This window comes from Chrysochloris asiatica, unplaced genomic scaffold (genome assembly GCF_000296735.1).
Source record: "Chrysochloris asiatica unplaced genomic scaffold, ChrAsi1.0 scaffold00304, whole genome shotgun sequence".
Classification (NCBI taxonomy): domain Eukaryota; kingdom Metazoa; phylum Chordata; class Mammalia; order Afrosoricida; family Chrysochloridae; genus Chrysochloris; species Chrysochloris asiatica.
In genome coordinates, this window is record NW_006408822.1 from 2485657 (window position 1) to 2504230 (window position 18574).

General features: G+C 45.7%; 1 protein-coding gene across 1 annotated transcript; it reads right to left on the reverse strand.

Annotated features, from left to right (window-relative positions):
* Positions 1 to 279: 279 nt before the first annotated feature.
* Positions 280 to 18204, reverse strand: STK35 (serine/threonine kinase 35). The gene is made up of 3 exons (XM_006874848.1): positions 17932 to 18204; positions 16753 to 17350; positions 280 to 992 (listed from the first exon to the last, which is right to left on the reverse strand). Exons 1-3 carry the CDS (start codon positions 18202 to 18204, stop codon positions 280 to 282), a joined length of 1584 nt encoding a protein of 527 aa, XP_006874910.1.
* Between the last annotated feature and the right edge of the window lie 370 nt (positions 18205 to 18574).

The window sequence follows — 18574 nt, forward strand, 5'->3', positions numbered from 1 at the left end:
ACCTAAGAGATGCAGCTCAAATGCAACCACCTCTCAAAAGACTTCTCTAGAGTTTCAAACCTATACTCAAATAATACTAAATATTCCCTCATTGAGATGACAGGCTGGGGGAAAGGAGGAGGGGAATCTTTGATGGCAAGCACCAAGTTCCCATCAGTACATTCCCCCTAACTCCACAGGACCCAGGAGGAAGACCCCAGTTCAGTGAGTGAACATGTAGAATACAAAGGAAGTACTCACCTAGTTTAAAAAAACACCCAAGATGCTTTGCCCTGAATTTTAAGCAGCACATGTGACCCGGTCCATTCTGGTTTCAAGTTCAAAGGCATCAGGCCGGTCCTGTGGGTTAGCAGCTAACATATCTTTCAAGAGCTGCTTGATCCCCTCAGACATGGAAGTCCTGCGTTTCTGGGGTATGTGCAACTCCATCTTTGGGTTTTCTAGCAGCGCCTCACCAACTGGGACGATCTCAGTCCCTTGTTTGATGTAGGTCCCCAGGAGCTCCTTCTTGGTCTCAGAGTCAATGAAAGTGATTCGTTCGATCATTGCCCAGATAATAATGCCCAGGGCAAAAATGTCAGCCTTGGCTGTGTAGTGTCCCTCCCAGACTTCAGGGGCCATGTAGAAGTCTGAGCCGCAGGCTGAGGACAGCCAGTACTTATTCACATTCACATTTTTGTTGTCTTGATTGCCCTCTTTGCCTCGTGGAGCCAGTCCAGCACAGACCTTGCTCAGTCCAAAGTCAGCCACCTTGAGGATGGGGGAGCCAGATCGCTCCGTGATGAGGATGTTGTCTGGCTTTAGGTCCCTGTGCACGATGTGGTTTTTGTGCAAGAAGGCTATGGCGCTTGTGAGCTGTAGCATGAAGCTTTTGTTAGTGGCTGGGTCTGGCCTTCGAGACAGGACATACTGATTCAGGTCTCCACCTTCACAAAACTCCATGACAAACCAGAGATAGCAAGGCTCCTCAGCATACCCCAGGATCCTTTCCCCTAAATCAAAGGAAGACAGGAAAGTATTAGACATCACTTTTAGACTAAAGGAATGCAGCACATTGAAGAAGAAAACCAGTGGTGGCAAAAACCATCACTCCAAGATGAACTGCACAACTGGTACTGACCCAACTCTTCACTCACAAAGGACACTGAGACTCAACACAGGCAGCAGGGACTGGTGTCCAGCACAGGAGGCTTAGAATTAAGAGTGCCTGGGTGGAAGCTCTGATTTTACCAAGACTTAGTTCTCCTTTCATTTTTACAGAGTCCTAGTGTGGAGCTGCAGGATAGTGCACTGGGCCACAAGGTCGGTTTGAACCACAAGGTCGGCTGTTCAAACTTACCAGCTGCTCCTCGGAAACTCTACACAGGGATGCTATGAATCAAAACTGACTCAACAGCACTTAACAACAGTTTTCCTTTGCAAGTTATTATTTCTCTACTTCAACTGTAAATGGTCATATGCAACCACTAAATGAATGCCTATGATGGCATATGATGTTCAGTGTTTAAGACTTACCACCATTCTATGAAGTAGGAGAAAATATCCCCATTTTAGGAAATGAAGTGGCTGAGGTCCAGAGACTTAGATCTAAGAGACTAAAATCCAGTAGACTATGAAACTTTGGTTTCTTTCATTATACTGTCTCCCAACAGACAGCATCAGACTTCCCGTACCTCCCTGAGCTGCTAGGAAGATGAGACAAGGCAAAGTACATGAGAAAGCTGTGGCAGTAAAGCATTGTACAAATGAATGTTACAAGGATCACTCACTGTAACTCCAAGCCAGGCAAATGATCTTCCCTCCCATTTCCCTGACCTGAATATTATGATTCTTGTTAATGACCTAGACCAGCACCAGAACAGCCCTTTGTCTTATTTCAGACACTCCAATTCATCAATAGCATCTGCTAATCCACCATATGCCCAGCATATGGTAGAGACCTAACACACTCTTGTCTCTATGAAGCTTTGTTTCAGGGAGATAACAGGCATCTATAATAGCAACCATCATAAACTGACATGCAATCAAGTGGCCATACATCTGGTAGCAAGATAAATTCCTACTGACAGTGAAGGGTGGGCAGGAGTGCTAGAGCTGCAAAAGTCAGAAGAGGGAGCACTTTCAAAGTTACCCTTTGAAAGACAGGAAGTGGAGAAACAAGAAGGGAATTCTAGAGCGAAAAACCAGACCACTAATGAGATTGTGGCACTGTGGGCTAATGGGCTGGATTGCAAAGTTGTTTGAATCACAGGTCGGTGGTTCAAGCTCACCAGTCACTCCTTCAAAACCCTATACAGGGTCACTACGGGTGAGAACCGACTCAACGGCACTTAACAACAATGAGATATAAGAAGAAATGGACCAACCACACACGCTGCTGTTAAGTTAATTCCGACTCATAGCAATCCTGCAGGACAGATTAGAACTAACTGCCCCATGGTTTCCAAGGTTGTAAAGAAACAAACGGCTACATCCTTCTCCTGAAGAGCAGTTGGTGGGCTCAAAACTTCTGACCTTTCGGTTAGCAGCAAGCACTTTAACCAATGTGTTACCAGGGTTCCTAGAACTGGACCAGAGAGGTATAGCTAGGAGATCCTGTGCGAACAGTGGAGTCCAAAGGAGGAAGTGAAAGGCGGCATCAACTTACGTGGACTCGAAACTCCAGAACTCCAGGTCTGCCTTTCCTTTTGAATCAGAAACCCCAGAAAAGCTGCAACTGGCACCTCTAATCAAGTCCCAATATTCTCAATAAAGCAATTAACAGCACACTGAGCCCGTATGTAGAAGGTTCTTGGTAGCTACAACTGCCCCGTAAGGTCAGCGTAAATAGCAGGTATCTCATTTGGCTTATGCGAAGACTGAGCTTATGAGTGAGCACAGTATCTTGCCCTCAATGGATTACTGTAACTGAGCCAGGGCCAGGAGACAAGTATGGTGTTTACACCTTCTTCTCCTAAAAACACTGCCAGAGGGTCCCTTTTAATAGACTTTTATGCTACTTAGTTACAAAGATCACTAGAGATCAAGATGACATTCCACATGCCCCTGAAATTACCCAAGTACACAGCCTATCAAAACCAGTGGTGTGGGAGCCATAGGGAGAGCCAAGAAGATGATGTGATGGGGTCCTCTGACCATGAGCTGACAGCCTTCACTTCCCAAGCAATTAATTATATAATTTGTTTGTTTATATTACTCAGAATCAAAATAATACAGGTAGAACCAGTTTAGGGCAGATGGGTTTGTTTGGGTTTCTTTTGAATCAAGTGGTTCCCCTCTCGTAATCCTTTTTCTAGGTCAATGGCTCAGAGAGGGCTGAGGCTTTCTTCTTGAAAGGACTACAAAATGAAGCAGCAATTGGACATCCAGATCCATACGGATTCTGGAGTAAAGATCCGTGAAAGGGGAGAAAAGTAGTGCCAGAATGGAAAAGACTAAACAACCATTGAGTTCCTTCTGCAAAAGGTTCACCAGAAAACAGTGAAACTTTTAGTGGGAGGGTAAGGGGTGGAGAGTGATTATTTTATATACAACGTTGGTAACTATGGCAGCTGAAGTCAAATGAAAACAAGCCAGCAAAACAGACTGTATACTGAAATCTAGGTTCTAAGATTCCAGTTTAAAAAAAAAAAGGAAAGAATGTACTCTATGTTACTGAGTGGATGGGGTGGATGGGACCACTGGGCTAGGAGCTTGCTCTGGGGAAGTGAGCTAAGCTCAGGAGATGCTCATGGAGGGGCTGTTGTTGAGAGCAAACAGTGGCCAGGAAGAAGCATTTTCAGAAGCAGACTGAGCATCAGAATGGAAAATTGAGGATCACAGTGACTTGTCCCAGAGATAAAAGTATTTCTGTACACAGGCCAAGGGACTTGTGCTTCTTTCATTAAACCAACTTTCTGAGAGGCTAAAACACTGCCGGCTACACTTCTGGTGTGGCGCTGTAGGATCAGCAATGGATTGTGAACCACAAGGTCGGAAATTCAAACCCACCTGCAGCCCCCTGGGAACCTTATACAGGGTCACTATGATTCTATGGCACTTACGCAAGAGTCAGTGACTTTTAGACTGGAAAATGAAAGGTGAAAGATTCCCTCTAAAACAAGTTTCTCAGGGTGGAATTGTTAAAAGCCAGGGGGGTGAAGCCCATTATCCTTAAAAGTTCCTTCTACAGGTGAAACTTAAGTTATACTCTAAGGTTTGGTTTGAATTTTCCCTACTTTATACTTGCCTAACTCCTCAGACCAATCTTGTTATCTATATTTTAATTTTTAATTCAGTGAGCTCGGATTTTCTACTTAACCATGAGAAGCGTTGGTACATTTCACTAAGCATTCTGTTTCAACAAGTGGGAAAACAAAGGCTGAGAAAGAATAACTTACCCAAGACTATTATTACACCATGAGTTTGGGTGGGATACGAACCTCCACCACCAAATCCTTCCACCAGATAATGTTTTCTCCTAGTTCACAGAGGAGCTCTGGTAGCGTAATGGTTAAGAATCGGGCTGATCAGCAGTTCAAAACTACCAGCCGCTCCGTGGGATAAAGATGAGGCTTTCTGCTCCTGTAAAGATTTACAGCCTCGGAAACCCTGTACAGGTTCGCTATGGGTCAGAACCGACTCGATGGCACTTAACAACAACAACAAGAAGTTCACACAGGTAGTCTGATAAAGAAAGTCCTGGCTGTAGGATAAGCACTTGATCTCAAGATCAGCAGTTCAAACTCACCAGCCACTTCTTGGAACCAACTTGACAGCACGTAACAACAAAGTCAATTCTACTGAAACATTTCCTGAGCATGCACTGCTGGTCAGACCCAAAGAAGAGGAGCTAGTTACAAGTCTACACCCTTATAAAGGCTTCTGGTCTTTAGCTACATAATGACAGCAGCTTTGGAACAATGACTAGGGCATATAGTTCCGGGGGAGGGGGACAAAGGGCTGATTTAGGATGAGAGAACGCTGGGTCGCCCACAAACATGGGGAGCATGAGGTTCATCTCTCCTATTCATCAAAAGAGAAGCAGTAGGAAACAGGCAGAATGGGGCTATATGTAAACTGGAGAGATACACACCAAAAGAAAATTTGATCTTAGACAGAAAGAAACGGGAAGTAAAAGTTCTTCACAGATTTTAGAAAGATTTTTTTTTTTTAACAGAATCTAAGAAATCATCAGTTTTAAACACATGCTGTTAACAAAACTATGGCATACTATTAAGCCAACTTCCGATTTCTGAGATATTAGTATGTGAAAGCATAAGAATCAACAGAACAAGCTCCCCCTGAAGTAAGAAGTGAAGATGGAAGACAGACTAGCAACCAAGGGACCCATGTCTTCTATCAAAACCCTTCGCCACCACTGAGTCAGTTGTGACTCAAGGCCATAGAGGACAAAGTAGAAGTTCCTCCTAGCGTTTTTCCAAGGCTGTACATCTTTATGGAAGCAGACTGCTACATCTTTCTCACATATGGGGCCCGGTGAATTAGAACCAATCTGTTGATGAGCAATTGAGTGCTTTACTCACTGCACCACCAGGGCTATTCCTCCTGTGCTATGTTAGGTGCGGTGGAGTCCATTCTAACTTATAGTGACCCTGGATAGGGTTTTCAGGAAGCAACTGGTGGGTTTGAACAACCAACTTTATGGCTAGCATTCCTGTGCTAACCCTACAGTGCCACACCAAGACAGTTGTTATCAAGTGCTATTGACTCATACGTAGCGACTCTGTAAAATGCAAGGAGCAACTGGTGAGTTTGAACTGTGGACCTTGTGGTACCAGTTCACTGCTCATCCTAAAACACCACACCAGGACTGCTGTGCCCTTGAATTGATTCTGACTCATAGTGACCCTATGTAGGGTTTTCAAGGAGCAGCAGTAAGTTTGAACCGCCAACCTTGTGATTCAAACATACCTTATGGTTGAGAACAATTCAGAGTGTACATTAGACAGTCCTCTTCTTACTCACCAGTCGCTCCTCAGAAACCCTATACTATGTCTCTATGAGTTGGAACCAACTCCCCAGCACTAAACAACCACTAAATGCATTTGTAAAGTGCCCGCAAGGATTAATTTCATTATTTAATCAGCACAACAACTTGATGAGGCAAGTACTTACTATACAGGTGAGAAGACAGAAACTCAGAAGGTAAACTACAGCCCCACAGCAAGTGGTGCCAACTGGAAACTCCAATGCTCTATGCTCTACTACTGCCTGTCTTAGCACCAGGCGCAGAATTGAACACCTGGTTATTCTATTTCTCACTCAGACACAAGCTCCCCATAAGGAAGCGGATGGCTTATGGCCCTCATCAAGTCTCCTGTGTTGATGCTCCACCAACACAATATACAGGTTCATTTTTTTTCAGTTGAGGACTAATTATGTTTTTGACTTCAATGTGATTGGGCTAAGAGTATAAACAGGGGAACTTCTGAAGACAATTCATCATAAAGTACTTACTCCAAGTAATAAGATACTCAACTCATTTGGCACAAGAATCCCATTTATGAATGTATGCTAAGGAAAGAGTACAATAAAATAAAATAAAAATTTAACAACATAACACCACCATTACCACCAAAAAGCACATCAAATACCAAAAACATCCAGGACTGGCTTTCCACGCAGTACAGTAACAGTAAAGAACTGAAAGCCACTAGCTGCTTCCTGAACACTGGATCCAGGGTCACTGTGAGTGGGAACCGACTCCACGGCACTTAACAACAGAGCACAGGAAGACGAGCCTGGTGGTGCAGTGGGTATGTGTCCAAGAACAGTGGGGTGGAGCTCTCTGTCCTACTGCTCAGTATGAGTCAGAATCAACTCAATGGTAGTGAGTATACAACAAAAATTTATTTAAACAGAAAATCAAAAACGTACAGGTCACATAACATGTCATAAGCATGCTTTAATATGAAGCAAAAACAAAGTAGAGCGTAAAATTAGAGTTTAAGAAAACAAGATTAGAGGAGAACCCTGAAAAATAAAGGTTATACTAGAAAATATTATTCTAGAAAAATGAATACATGACTATAGCCATTCTTGTTTTTGATTGAACTATACATACAGCAAAACATTTTCTATAAAGGGACTCAATTAAAGATCAGTCCTGATAGGCAAAGACCCATCAGGCATGTGTTCTCAAGGAAAAATGAGGACATACACAAGCTTCCTAGGCATGTTACTGAGTAGACTGGGTGGTCCAGGGTCAACACCACAAGTATTCCCTGCACTGCATGTGCCCAGAGGTCTCTGCACTAGGGTGTCAAAATATTACAGTGGCTGCCTGCAGACAGTGTCCTATAGAGGCCAGAAGGCCAATTCCGAACCAGCAGACATAGTGGAAATGGCAAGAGCTGTGAGGCAGCCCGGCCTGGGGTGGACATCACTCCCATTCTCCCACTTACATGGGATTATGTGACCCTAGACAAACTTCTAAGACCCCATGAATAGATTCCATTTTTCACAAATTGGGAACAGTTACATCACTGGGTTTTTATAAAAATTGTGATATGAATCATCTCACACTCTTCCTGGGCACAACAAACAACTAGTGAGTGTTAATCATATCAAAGGCTCTGGACACCACTGGCAGATGTCCAATGTGGTCACACACAGCATGTCAACTGGAGAGCGTATCTGGATTTAAGTGGAGTCCTGGTGTGGAAATGTAGGATAAGTAACTGGGCAGCAAGGACGGTTTGAACCACAACGTCCATGGTTCAGACTTCACAACTGCTCCTCAGAAACCCTACAAGGGTCGCTATGACTCGACATTCAACAACAAGAAACATATTACTAGACAAGTCCCTTGACTTTCATGGAGCACTACTTTCTGGTAAGACTGTATCACAAAAACGCACCAAACCAACTTCACAGGGCCTGCAGAATATGTAGGATTAAAACAACTCCAAACAGATCAACAATAACCAAAGCAAAAAAGCCACTGGGTCGATTCCAACTCAAAGTGACTCTATTAGACAGAGGAGATAACTATCCTTAGGGGTTCTGGGAACACACTGACTCATCTTTCTCTTGTGGAGTAGCTGGTGGACTGAAATCCTCAATGCACACAGAAGGTCAGTTACAGGAAAAAGAGAGGACTTCAGAGGAGCTCCAGAATATTCCAGAGTAGATTGGAATAGAGATATTAGGGTTCCCGGCAGCTCAGATACAGGGCAAGTACCAGCATTATCCTTAAGTGCCACAAGCACTGATGAATAAATCATTAAAAAGGAAAAGTAGCCAGTAACTGTTGAAACTAGCTTCACCTCCTTCAGTTTATCAATCCTAAGTAAAATATGAAGGGGCTCCAAAAAGCTTGTGGGAAAAATTATATCTTTTCACTGCATTTGCTTGTGAACTTTCTGATTATGATTATGTTCATTTTGCAACCATGAGAAACAGAAAAACCTAGAACGTATGCCACCTATTGAACTTAGCATCAGAGTGGCTCAGAGGATAGACTCAGCTAGGCTGCCTAGGCTTACATTCGGGATGTTATTTGCTTAGCTGTTTTACAACGGGCTATGTGTAACCTAGGTGCTTCAGTTACCTCACCTATAAAATAAAGATAGCTGTCATCCTGATTTCAAAAGGTGGTTGTGAGGACTGAATGAAACCTTTAAAGCAGCTCCTGGTGCACAGCAACCAGCATGTTTGAACTCTTATTATGTCAGAGGAGCCCAGGAGGATACCCAGCTCTCTGCCTCTTTACTGGGGGAGGTAAGCCTCTAACTTCTAAGGCCTCTACCGAGAGTAGAGAATGCTACCTAGAGTCTCAGGCCAGGATGAACCTTGCCCTGCCCTATGCCCTCAATACCAAAGTCAACTTTGTTAAGACTACGTCCAACACTAGCTGCTCAAAGAAGCCTTCCTCTTTACATTCTATGGCTTGCTGATGCTGCTAACTACTCTCAGGAGAGAACCCTCTAGTGCCTTCTAGGTTACCCACCACGTGTGGTCTTGTATTGGGGCCAGCTGGGCATGGGTCTTTTGTACAGCCTCTTATGGGAGAATGCTTACCCCACCACGGCCACTCAACATAGGGGCACGGGTATACCCAATTCAAGTCACCAATGGCATCTCAGTATTGTCAACATCAAACAAGAGGACTAGTATCTTACCAAGTCAGCAATAAGCTAGGCTCCTAGATCTCCCAACCCTCAATTTATCCCATTTTATGAGTCTTCACAATCATTCTGGAGGTTTTTTGTAATTTGTGAGTTATAACATGTGCCAGAATTTGAGCTTGCCAATTAGCTCAGGCTTGCCTGTTGACTTCTAAATGGCAACAATCTTGAGTCTTGAGGACAGCATCTTTTAGCAAAGGAAACAAGGGGATTAAATGCAAACTTGTTAGGTGCCACTGAGTTGGTCCCGATTCATAAAGACCCTATCTATATGAGGTTCCCAAGTAGCATAGCGGCTGGTGTATCTGCACCACCAACCTTGTGATTAGTAGTCCTTATTTTACAGCATGACAACAGGACTCCAAAGGCAAACTACTAATGCCTAATGCTTCATTTTATGTTGAACACACCAAGACCAATCAAATAATGTATTATTATTGTTGGCCAGATCAGAAACCTAAGACCTCTTCTGACTCGAACTTTCACCTGCAACCTACTGCTTCTGGGTAGGACTTGCTCAGTCTATATTCAGAGAGAAAGATGGGATTAGATAGGGATGGGGTACATTTTTCTGTGACGGGCCATTTTGATATTAATTTATAACATTTGTGGGCCATATAAAATTAGCAATTTAAAAATTAGCCTGATATATTTGGTCAAACAATTAACTAAACTCACAGGGAGAAAGGTGAGGCGTTCTGCTCCCGTAAAGATTAACAGCATTGGAAAACCTGTGCAGGGTCGCTATGAGTCGGAACCGACTCCACGGCACATAACAACAACAACAACCCCTAATGTGATGGTTGGAGCCCTGGTATGGTGCTGTGGGATAAATGCACTGCAACAGAAGGTCGGTTTGAACTGCAAGGGCAGCAGTTCAAACTCACCAGCTGCTCCAAGGAAACCCTTTACAAGGATGCTTGAGTCAAACCGCTTCCACATTGTTCCACAGCACAACGATGAATGGGATGGCTGGAAGTTGGGTTGCCTTGACAAGGCCAGACCCATGAGTCAGACTGGTCCCCACTCCTAGCCTAATACATAGAGTATATTAAACAAACTTGGTTAAGACCAAGAAGCTTCCCTTTTCTTTCTTGATACTGGATTATTAATGTGTCAAAAAATTTATTGATACAATACAAATGCTTTTTGTGTATTCACCCGGGAGCTTGAGACTGAAGGTGGAAAACACTCTATTTGGCCAGACTGTGAAACAGATTCCTCTCTTTCCTACATATTCAGCGTCCTAAGGAGCTCTGGTAGAGTAATGGTTACATGCTAATCCCAAGGTCAGCAGTTCAAAACTACCAGCGGTTCCATGGGAGAAAGATGAGGCTTTCTGCTCCCATCAAGATTTACAGCCTCGGAAACCCTGTACAGGGTCACTATGGGTCAGAATCGACTCTACAGCACTTAACAACAACAACAGGCATCCTCCCACCAAGTCTGCCTTCTCCAGATTCTCTCTTAATTCTGTACAAAGCTCTTGTTAATGAACCAACCTGCCATTTCCTCCAGTGACCTTGATTTGCATTTAAGTCATCATCTCACCCTCAAACTTTTCAAATGTAAGTTCCTTAGCAGCAAAGGGCATCACCTCCCCCCAACACCACAGTAGGAACTCAGTATGTGGATTCCGTAGAGCCAAGGCTTAAAGGCAGTGGAATACTTTACTGCTTGGTCTATTTCAAAATCTTTCTAGGTTGCAGGAGACCGGGCAAAAGGGTGCTTGCAAAGAATGTTTCTGTGTAACGATAGTTAAACAAACACTGTCCAACTCTGACGTGACTGAATGTCTATCTGCACTCACAGACAGGTCCCAGTACCACTGATTCAGTTCTGACTCAAGAGTGACTCTGTAGAGGGCTTCCAGGGAGTGGCAGATGGGTTTTAACTCCCAACCTTATGGTTCTCAGTCCAGTGCTTATCCTACAGTGCCACACCAGGGCTCCCAGGACACAGAAAGACTGCGAAATTTGGGATGCTGAGAGTTAGGAAAACTTAAAATGGACAACATGGGCCTTTGCTCTCTACTTTAACAATATTAATAAGCAAAAATTATAGCCTACTTACCACTTACCACCCACTGGCCTGCCAGTTTGCTATATTGTGGTGGTTGTGTTACTGTGATGATGGAAAATCTACCACCAGTATTTCAAATCCCAGCAGGGTGGGCAGGTTTCAGCAACCTGAGATACATGATGCAACAGACACAACCTTGGCTTTCAGAAACACTGAAGATCAAAGACATACAGCTTTTGGTACGGATTATACCTCAATATCAAGAAAGCAAAATTCTCACAACTAGACCAACAATGATAACTACACCATCATGATAAATGGAAAATACTGAACTTGTCATGAATTTCATGTTACTCAGATTCACAATCAACATTCCTGGAAGCAGCATTCAAGAAATCACTAATCAACCCACTTGACCTAACTTCGATGGCTGGATGATCAGAGCTCAACCAGAAGAAGAAAGAAGAGGGAAAAAAGAGTAATCTGATACAATTTGAATAACTTGACACACACCTATGGAAGCAGTAGCTCAAAACAGGGAACAAATTTTTACAGCGAGGATCATTTCCACCCCTCCTCCACACACAGAGAGGACAGGGATGGGCAACTTGGGACAGTGGCTACCCAGAATGGTGGGAGGGGGGACGGACTACAGAGGCAAAAAGTGACTGGCTTACAAGCTTTCAAGAGGGAACCTAGATCCAGAGGGCAAGGACAAGGTAAAATCTCCACTGAGTAGTATCCATTCTGCCTAGTCCAGGCGGATGAAAGGAGATGTGAATAGGTCTCTTGTGATGCAATAGCAAATAATTGGAAATGTAAAGATAGACATTTTGGGGCAAAGGGAGGGGAGTGATTAACCTTGCAGTCTAGGAGCGGAGGTCCCTGGGACCATCAAGGGAGAAGAGCGGAGAACTGAACCCTACCCAGAGAAGTAGTGATGCCAGGGATGGAGGCAGAGACGATGACCGAGCGGCTGGGGACTTTGGACCTGGAGAGGGAGAGGGGTTGTATGCAGACGACCAGGGGGCAGGTTTGTGAGATATATATACCCTTTATATATACCCTTTGGGGAGCTCTGGTAGCGTAGTGGTTACGAATCGGGCTGCGAACCTTAAGGTCAGCGGTTCGAAACTACCAGCCGCTCCACGGGAGAAAGATGAGGCTTTCTACTCCCGTAAAGATTTACAACCTTGGAAACCCTGTACAGGGTCGCTATGGGTCGGACCCGACTCGATGGCACTGAACAACAACAACAACAACATATATACCCTTTAGTTGATGGATGATTCATGGAAGGGATTGTAACCATGGCAGGAAACGATACATGATAGAATCAATGTAAAACTGATGTCCTCCCATGTAAACCATCACATAATTCACAATAAAGCATTAAGGAAAAAAAAAAAAAAGAAATCACTAATCGATTCCAACTCACTAGAACTTGCTACAGGGTTTCCAAAACAGTAAATCTTTACAGGAGCAAACACTTTCATTCTTCTCCGAAGGAGCGGCTGATGGGTTTGAACTGCTGATCTTGCAGTTAGCATCCCAAAGGCTAACCCACAGCACCATCTGCTGTTAAGTGCTATGGAGTCGATGCTGACTCGTAGTAACCCTTATATAGGGTTTCTGAGGCTGCATTATCTTTGCGGAAGCAGAAAGACTCATAGTTCTTTCTCCCCGGAGGAGCTGGTGGGATTGAACTGCTGACCCTGTGGTTCACAATTCAGTGTTTAGCCTATAGAAGCACCATGCTCCCACACAGCATCATGTCAGCAAGTTGGCTGCACTCATAACGAGCCTGTACAGTTTCTGAGGATCGGCTGGTGAGTTTGAACCTACACTATGAAGTCTAGTGCTCATTCTACAAAGCAAATATCAGGACTCCTCAAAGTCAGATACCCATTGCCACTGAGTTGATTCTAACTCACAGTGACCCTGCACAGAGTTGCTGGATTGGAATTGCCATTGTGGTTAGCAGCCTAATGTTCATTCTACAGTGGGGATGGACCATTTAGAATTGGCTATGTAAAATGAGGCCTGGTGTGGTGCTGTGAGCTAATGCAACAGACTGCAAAACCCTTTGAACTGCAGTTCAAGCTCACCAGCTGCTCCTCGGAAACCCTTCACAGGGTCACTATGGGTTGGAATCGACTCAATGGCACTTAACAACAACAATGTAAAATGAGGAGTCCTAGTATTTAGTGGTTACGAATCGGGCTGTGAACCGGAAGGTCAGCAGTTCGAAACTACCAGCTGCTCCGCGGGAGAAAGACGAGGCGATCTGCTCCCGTAAAGATTTACAGCCTCGGAAACCCTATTCAGGGTCGCTATGGGTCGAAACCGACTCGACGGCACTTAACAACAACAACAGTATGGTACTGCAAGATAACACCATGGACAGCAAAGTCCCTTTGAAACACAAGGTCGACAGTTGAAACTCACCAGTCACGCCTCAGAAACCCTATACGGAGTGGCTATGCATCGGAAGAATTGAAGGCACCTAACAATGTTAAATGACGGAGATAAAGGCATGAAGTGGCTGGCTTACAGGTCTCAGGAAGAGAGAGTGGGGGAAGACGTTGATAGGAGTATGATTTAATTTTTAATGTTGGCTGTAAACAAGGTTAACGGTGATTGCAAAAGCTGTTGGTGTAAACACCTCAAGTGTGTAAGAGTGGTCTAAGTGGAAAGCTCTGCTGGACTGGAGTACAGTGGCTGAAACTAAAGTCCCTTAAAGGTTTTGCTATGCTGAAACCTTCTATGGCTCTGAACAATGGACTAATAATGTCTGAGCTAAATTTTATCATACACCAGACAGGGTGGAGATGACTTTTGGAAAACTTGATGAGCTAAGATGGACACCAGCAGAACTGAATGGCTGGTACCTGAGTAGTCTCACGCAGAGAACTCAGTGCCCCACTAAAGGACTAATTGTTTTGGACTTGTAAAATGATTGGGAAGGAGAAGTTATCTTCCCAGTATGAAAGAACCATGGGTAGAAAAGCCAAGGGGTAGCTTGCAGTACAATGGATCACTTCTATATGGCCTTTCTAGCTAGGGTCTTCAAATTCCTACTGAATGACTGGGTGGTTGTGGCCTACAACAAGGGGAATAAAGAGCTTGTTAATAACACCCTTGAGTGGGGGGTTGTTGTTATTGTTAAGTGCCCTCTAGTTGGTTGACTTATGGCTTCCATGAACAGCTGGTGGGTATGATCCTACAGAGCCACACCAGGATTCCTTGGGGGAGAAGGGTGACCATGGAAATAAAGAGTATGGAACCCTAGTGAATGGACAGGTCAGTCACCTCAGGTATGGATAGGAAAACCTTACTTCCCCCTAATTAGAATCAGTTCCATCAGACTCATTACATCCTTGTAAAGGGTTTCCAAGGAGTGGCTGGTGAGTCTGAACCACCAGCCTTGCTAGTTCAAACCAACAATGTGGTCCAGTGCTTATCCTACAGTGCCACAAAAATACTACTTGTGAATAAAATTTGAATAGTATTTATCTGTAGGGGGGAGTGAGGGCTTCAAAACCCATACTGAAGTTTCAAGAATGGCAACAAAGTAGTGAAGATAGAAGAGGAGTGTTAGGTGAAGCAAATTCCCATACTTTAAGGCAGTCCTTAATTTGGAAATCCAGGCCATTCATTAACTATAGCGGGAGAAGATAGTCTGAGAATGGAAAGATTAAGCCAAGAGTTCCCAGAGTACAGGCAGAATAAAAGAATCTCAGGAGAATCTTTTCAAAACAAATACATATACCCTGGGGAGAGGGTGGGTTTTTTCAGAATGACAGGGACGGGCAAGAGGTAGAAATCTATTTAGGGAAGGGGGATAAAAAAAACACCCAGATTGACACAAATCAAGTTCACTATCAGCAACTGAATTGAAATTGACATGGGTTCTCAGGGAATGGGTTGATGATTTTTTTTTTTTTTTTTTTTTAAAGTTGAACAAAAACCCTAAACAATATTTTAGGAAACTATTAATGGGTCAGACTGCAAAGGTTGGTGGTTCAAGCTCTCCAGCTGCTCCTTGGGAACCCTATACAGGGTTGCTATGGGTATTTTCAATAGCCTCATATGCATGCGAAAGCTGGACAATGAATAAGGAAGACCCAAGAATTGATGCATTTGAGTTATGGTGTTGGAGGAGAATATTGAAAAGTGCCATGGGCTGCCAAAAGAACCAACTGATCTGTGTTCGAAGAAGTGCAGCCAGAATGCTCCTGAGGCCAGGATGACCTTTGTCTCTCATACTTCGGCCATATTGTCAGAAGGGGCCAGTCGCTAAGGATATGTTTGGAAAGGTGGAGGGTCAGAGAAAAAGAGGAAGACTCCCAGTGAGATGGATTGGCAAAGTGGCAGCATTAATGGGTTTGGCATGGCAACAGTAGTGAGGGTGGCCCAGAATCAGGCAGTGTTTAGTTCTGTTGTGCATAGGTTCGCTATGAGTCAGCGTCGACTCGATGGCAACAACACGTGGAATCGTCTCTGCACTTAACAACAACCCTAACTATCTAATCTCACCCAAAATGCTCTCTCTTCTCAAGTTCATCCTCTGCATAGGAAAGGCAACTTTACCCTTATTTACATCAAGATAGACATGGGTTCTCATCACTTAACCTGTAAGAAGTTGTAAGGAATCCAGAATTCTGATTTACCTTAACCAGCATACTAGCCTTCATCAAGTTAGGGCTCTATACCTCAGTTTCTCCATTTCAGGAAAGTTATTGCTTAAAAATCACTTCTGTAAGACAGCTAGGACACAGTTCTGACTGTAACTGAGACTCAGAAAAGCTCAGACTATAGCTCACTGCCTCTGCTCCTCTCTGAACAGGGCAAGTGAATACTGAGCACTCCCTAGTTGCAGTTAAAACTCTCTCCAAGGACCACAAGCCCCTTTGCTTGGTAGAGCCCCATTTCCCCTAAAAGTAAAATCACTTCCTAGCCAGGATGTAAGAAGGAGGGCAAAGATGTGAGGTTTTGTTATGTGACAGCTCTAGTCCTCAAAGGATTTAGTCTGAAACTCCAGTTAGTTGCATTGCTATAGGATGAATGGCTGAGGATCTCAAAGGAAAAGGCAACTAGGAAAGCAAGAGTTTGGGGAGTGCGGCTGGAGGGTGTCTGGATATTTGGAACCAGACAGAGGGACTGTAGGTAGGCCCACTAAAGGTTGGATTTTGTTTTGGAAGGAAAAAAAAAAAAAAAGGTCCCTAGAGAGTAAGAGAACTCTGCAATTCTTCCAACTTGGAACTCAAGCCTCTCCATCCCCCATCCAATCTTAAAAGTGTTACTCATTTAACAATGGCTCACACTAACTGAGCACTTAATAATGTAATGGTTCGCACGAGTTTCTATTATTTAAATACCAGTTAATATTTGAATCAAGAACTGATGGTTAAGTCCAGAGAAAGGAAGAGGGCTCCGAATACTGGGCCTAGAAAAGGAGGTACTGAGGGTGTGTCTAGCCCAAGGATGACAGGACCAGAACTATAGGTTTGGGGTCCCGGAGGCAGTTTGGGCCAAGCCGTCTAGAGATCGGAGGGTCCAGGACCCGTGTGGGTGTAAAGGTTCGCATCGATCTTACCTTTAAGCGAGGTCTCCACCAAACGCAGGTAAAGCTGCGAGTTCTTGTTCCCGTGGCTCATGCGCTGGGCTAGCCCGTTGCGCTGCAGCACACACTCCTCAAACTGCACGACGTTCTGGTGGCGCCGCTTGAGGCTGGTCAGGGCCCAGAATTCGGCCAGCGCTAGCTCCACGTTCTCAGGGGCGTCGCAGCGGATCTTCTTGACCGCCACTCGGGCCCCGCTGCGCCCAGCCACCGCCTCGTAAACCACGCCGTAGCTGCCGCGCCCGATCTCCGCCAACAGGCTGTAGCGCGGTCTCGCCGACCCGCCGCCACCCTCCGGCCTTCGCCGCGCCAGGTAGGCCTCGCCAGGGGCCTCGACCGCCGCGGGATCCATGGCCTGGGCCGCCGCCGGCCTCAGCTTAGCGCTGGGTGCCCGCGGCACTGGGCTTCGCCTTTTCCTCTCGGGGCTTTGTGTACCTCTGCGGGCGCCGTCCTCCTCCCCCGTTTCCATGGCTGCGGGCGGCGGGGGGAGCAGCAACGGCGCTGCTCTTGCCCCCCCTGCCTCATCCCTCCGTCCGGACCCGGGACGCGGAGGAGCGAGACCTTGGATTGCGACCTGCGGGCCAAAGAATCGGTTAAACGACCAGGCCGAGGCGGGGAATCGAAGAGCGCAGGCCGCAAAGCGTCCTACCTCCGGTCCCTTTAAGACTGAAACCACCGCCGCCAATTGAACGGGGGAGGGGAGGAGTAAACGGGTAAGACTGAACCACAGGGCAAAATCTTAAAGGTGGAACCGGAAAGAAAAGCAATAATTCCCCGCTTTCTAAGTCAATTTATCAAATAGAAATAAGAGAAAGCATGAACTTTCTACCTTCACAATTCATGAAAGTCACCCTAAGAGGCATTGCGTTAGACTGTTGAAATCTTTTTCCCTGCCCGGCCACCATTGTGATCCCCCTCCCGCGTCCCACACAGTGGCTCCAGGGTGTAAACAGTCCATTGAATTAAGCTAAAGGGAAGCCCAGCAGATCCACCCAAGTCCCGGAGGACCGAGGGGGGAGGGGGGAGGCTAACTTAAAAGTTAGGCTTCCCTGAGCGCTCCAAGCCGGTGGTCCATTGCCCCTGCTCAGAAGCCCTAGACCGCGAAGGTAGCTTTAGCTTCAAGGCTTGCCTTTATTCCGTGGACTCCGTGCTTACCTGGCGGGCGCCCCTCCACTTCCGGGCGGCCCGTTTTCCCCCTGGAGTGTTCGTCTGGGGTTGGGCTGCTCCCGACCTGAGCCGCCTCCGGGACTGAGCAGCGTCGGAAGCGGTGGCCAGGGCCAGGCTTGCGAGGGATCTTGCTGCCCCGGCGGCGTCCAGACTCCTACGGCTCTCCACGTGTTCGCGCCAGCTGTACCTTTTACATAACCCCTTTATATAAGTCGCACCTCCAGCCGGCGCTCGGGCTAGCGAGTACTCCTGGTGGCCCATCCCCCAGGAGGCCGGCCGAGCGCCGCGCAGCTCGAGTCCTGCCGGGGTCAACGGAGCAGCCGCAGCCGGGGCCCAATCACCGGCGAGAACACTGAAGAGCACCCGACCCGCAAAAAATAGGCGCCAAATCTCCGCGATCCGGGCGTTGGCAGCAGCCTTCGCACCGAAGTCTATCCTGTCGCCTGCGCTGCGTGAAGAGGAACGCACGCAGAAGGCGCCTAATAAATACTAACGATGATTGGATTGTTGGGCTTGATTGATACGTAGCTCTGCCCTGGAAACCGCTCGAAATAGATTCGAATCTCCGCCAGGCTTCCTACAAGCCCATTGGCCCTCTTTGAGCCTTAGTTTCTTCCTCAGTAAAATGGGT

What these genes read in the sequence shown, in the direction of transcription:
- STK35 (XM_006874848.1), bottom strand. Translation starts at nt 18,204, where the DNA reads ATGGGCCACCAGGAGTACTCGCTAGCCCGAGCGCCGGCTGGAGGTGCG. An exon ending in AGTGGAGGGGCGCCCGCCAG is followed by an intron (nt 17,351 to 17,931) that starts GTAAGCACGGAG and finishes TTTGGCCCGCAG; the next exon opens with GTCGCAATCCAAGGTCTCGC. An exon ending in GGTGGAGACCTCGCTTAAAG is followed by an intron (nt 993 to 16,752) that starts GTAAGATCGATG and finishes CCTTTGATTTAG; the next exon opens with GGGAAAGGATCCTGGGGTAT.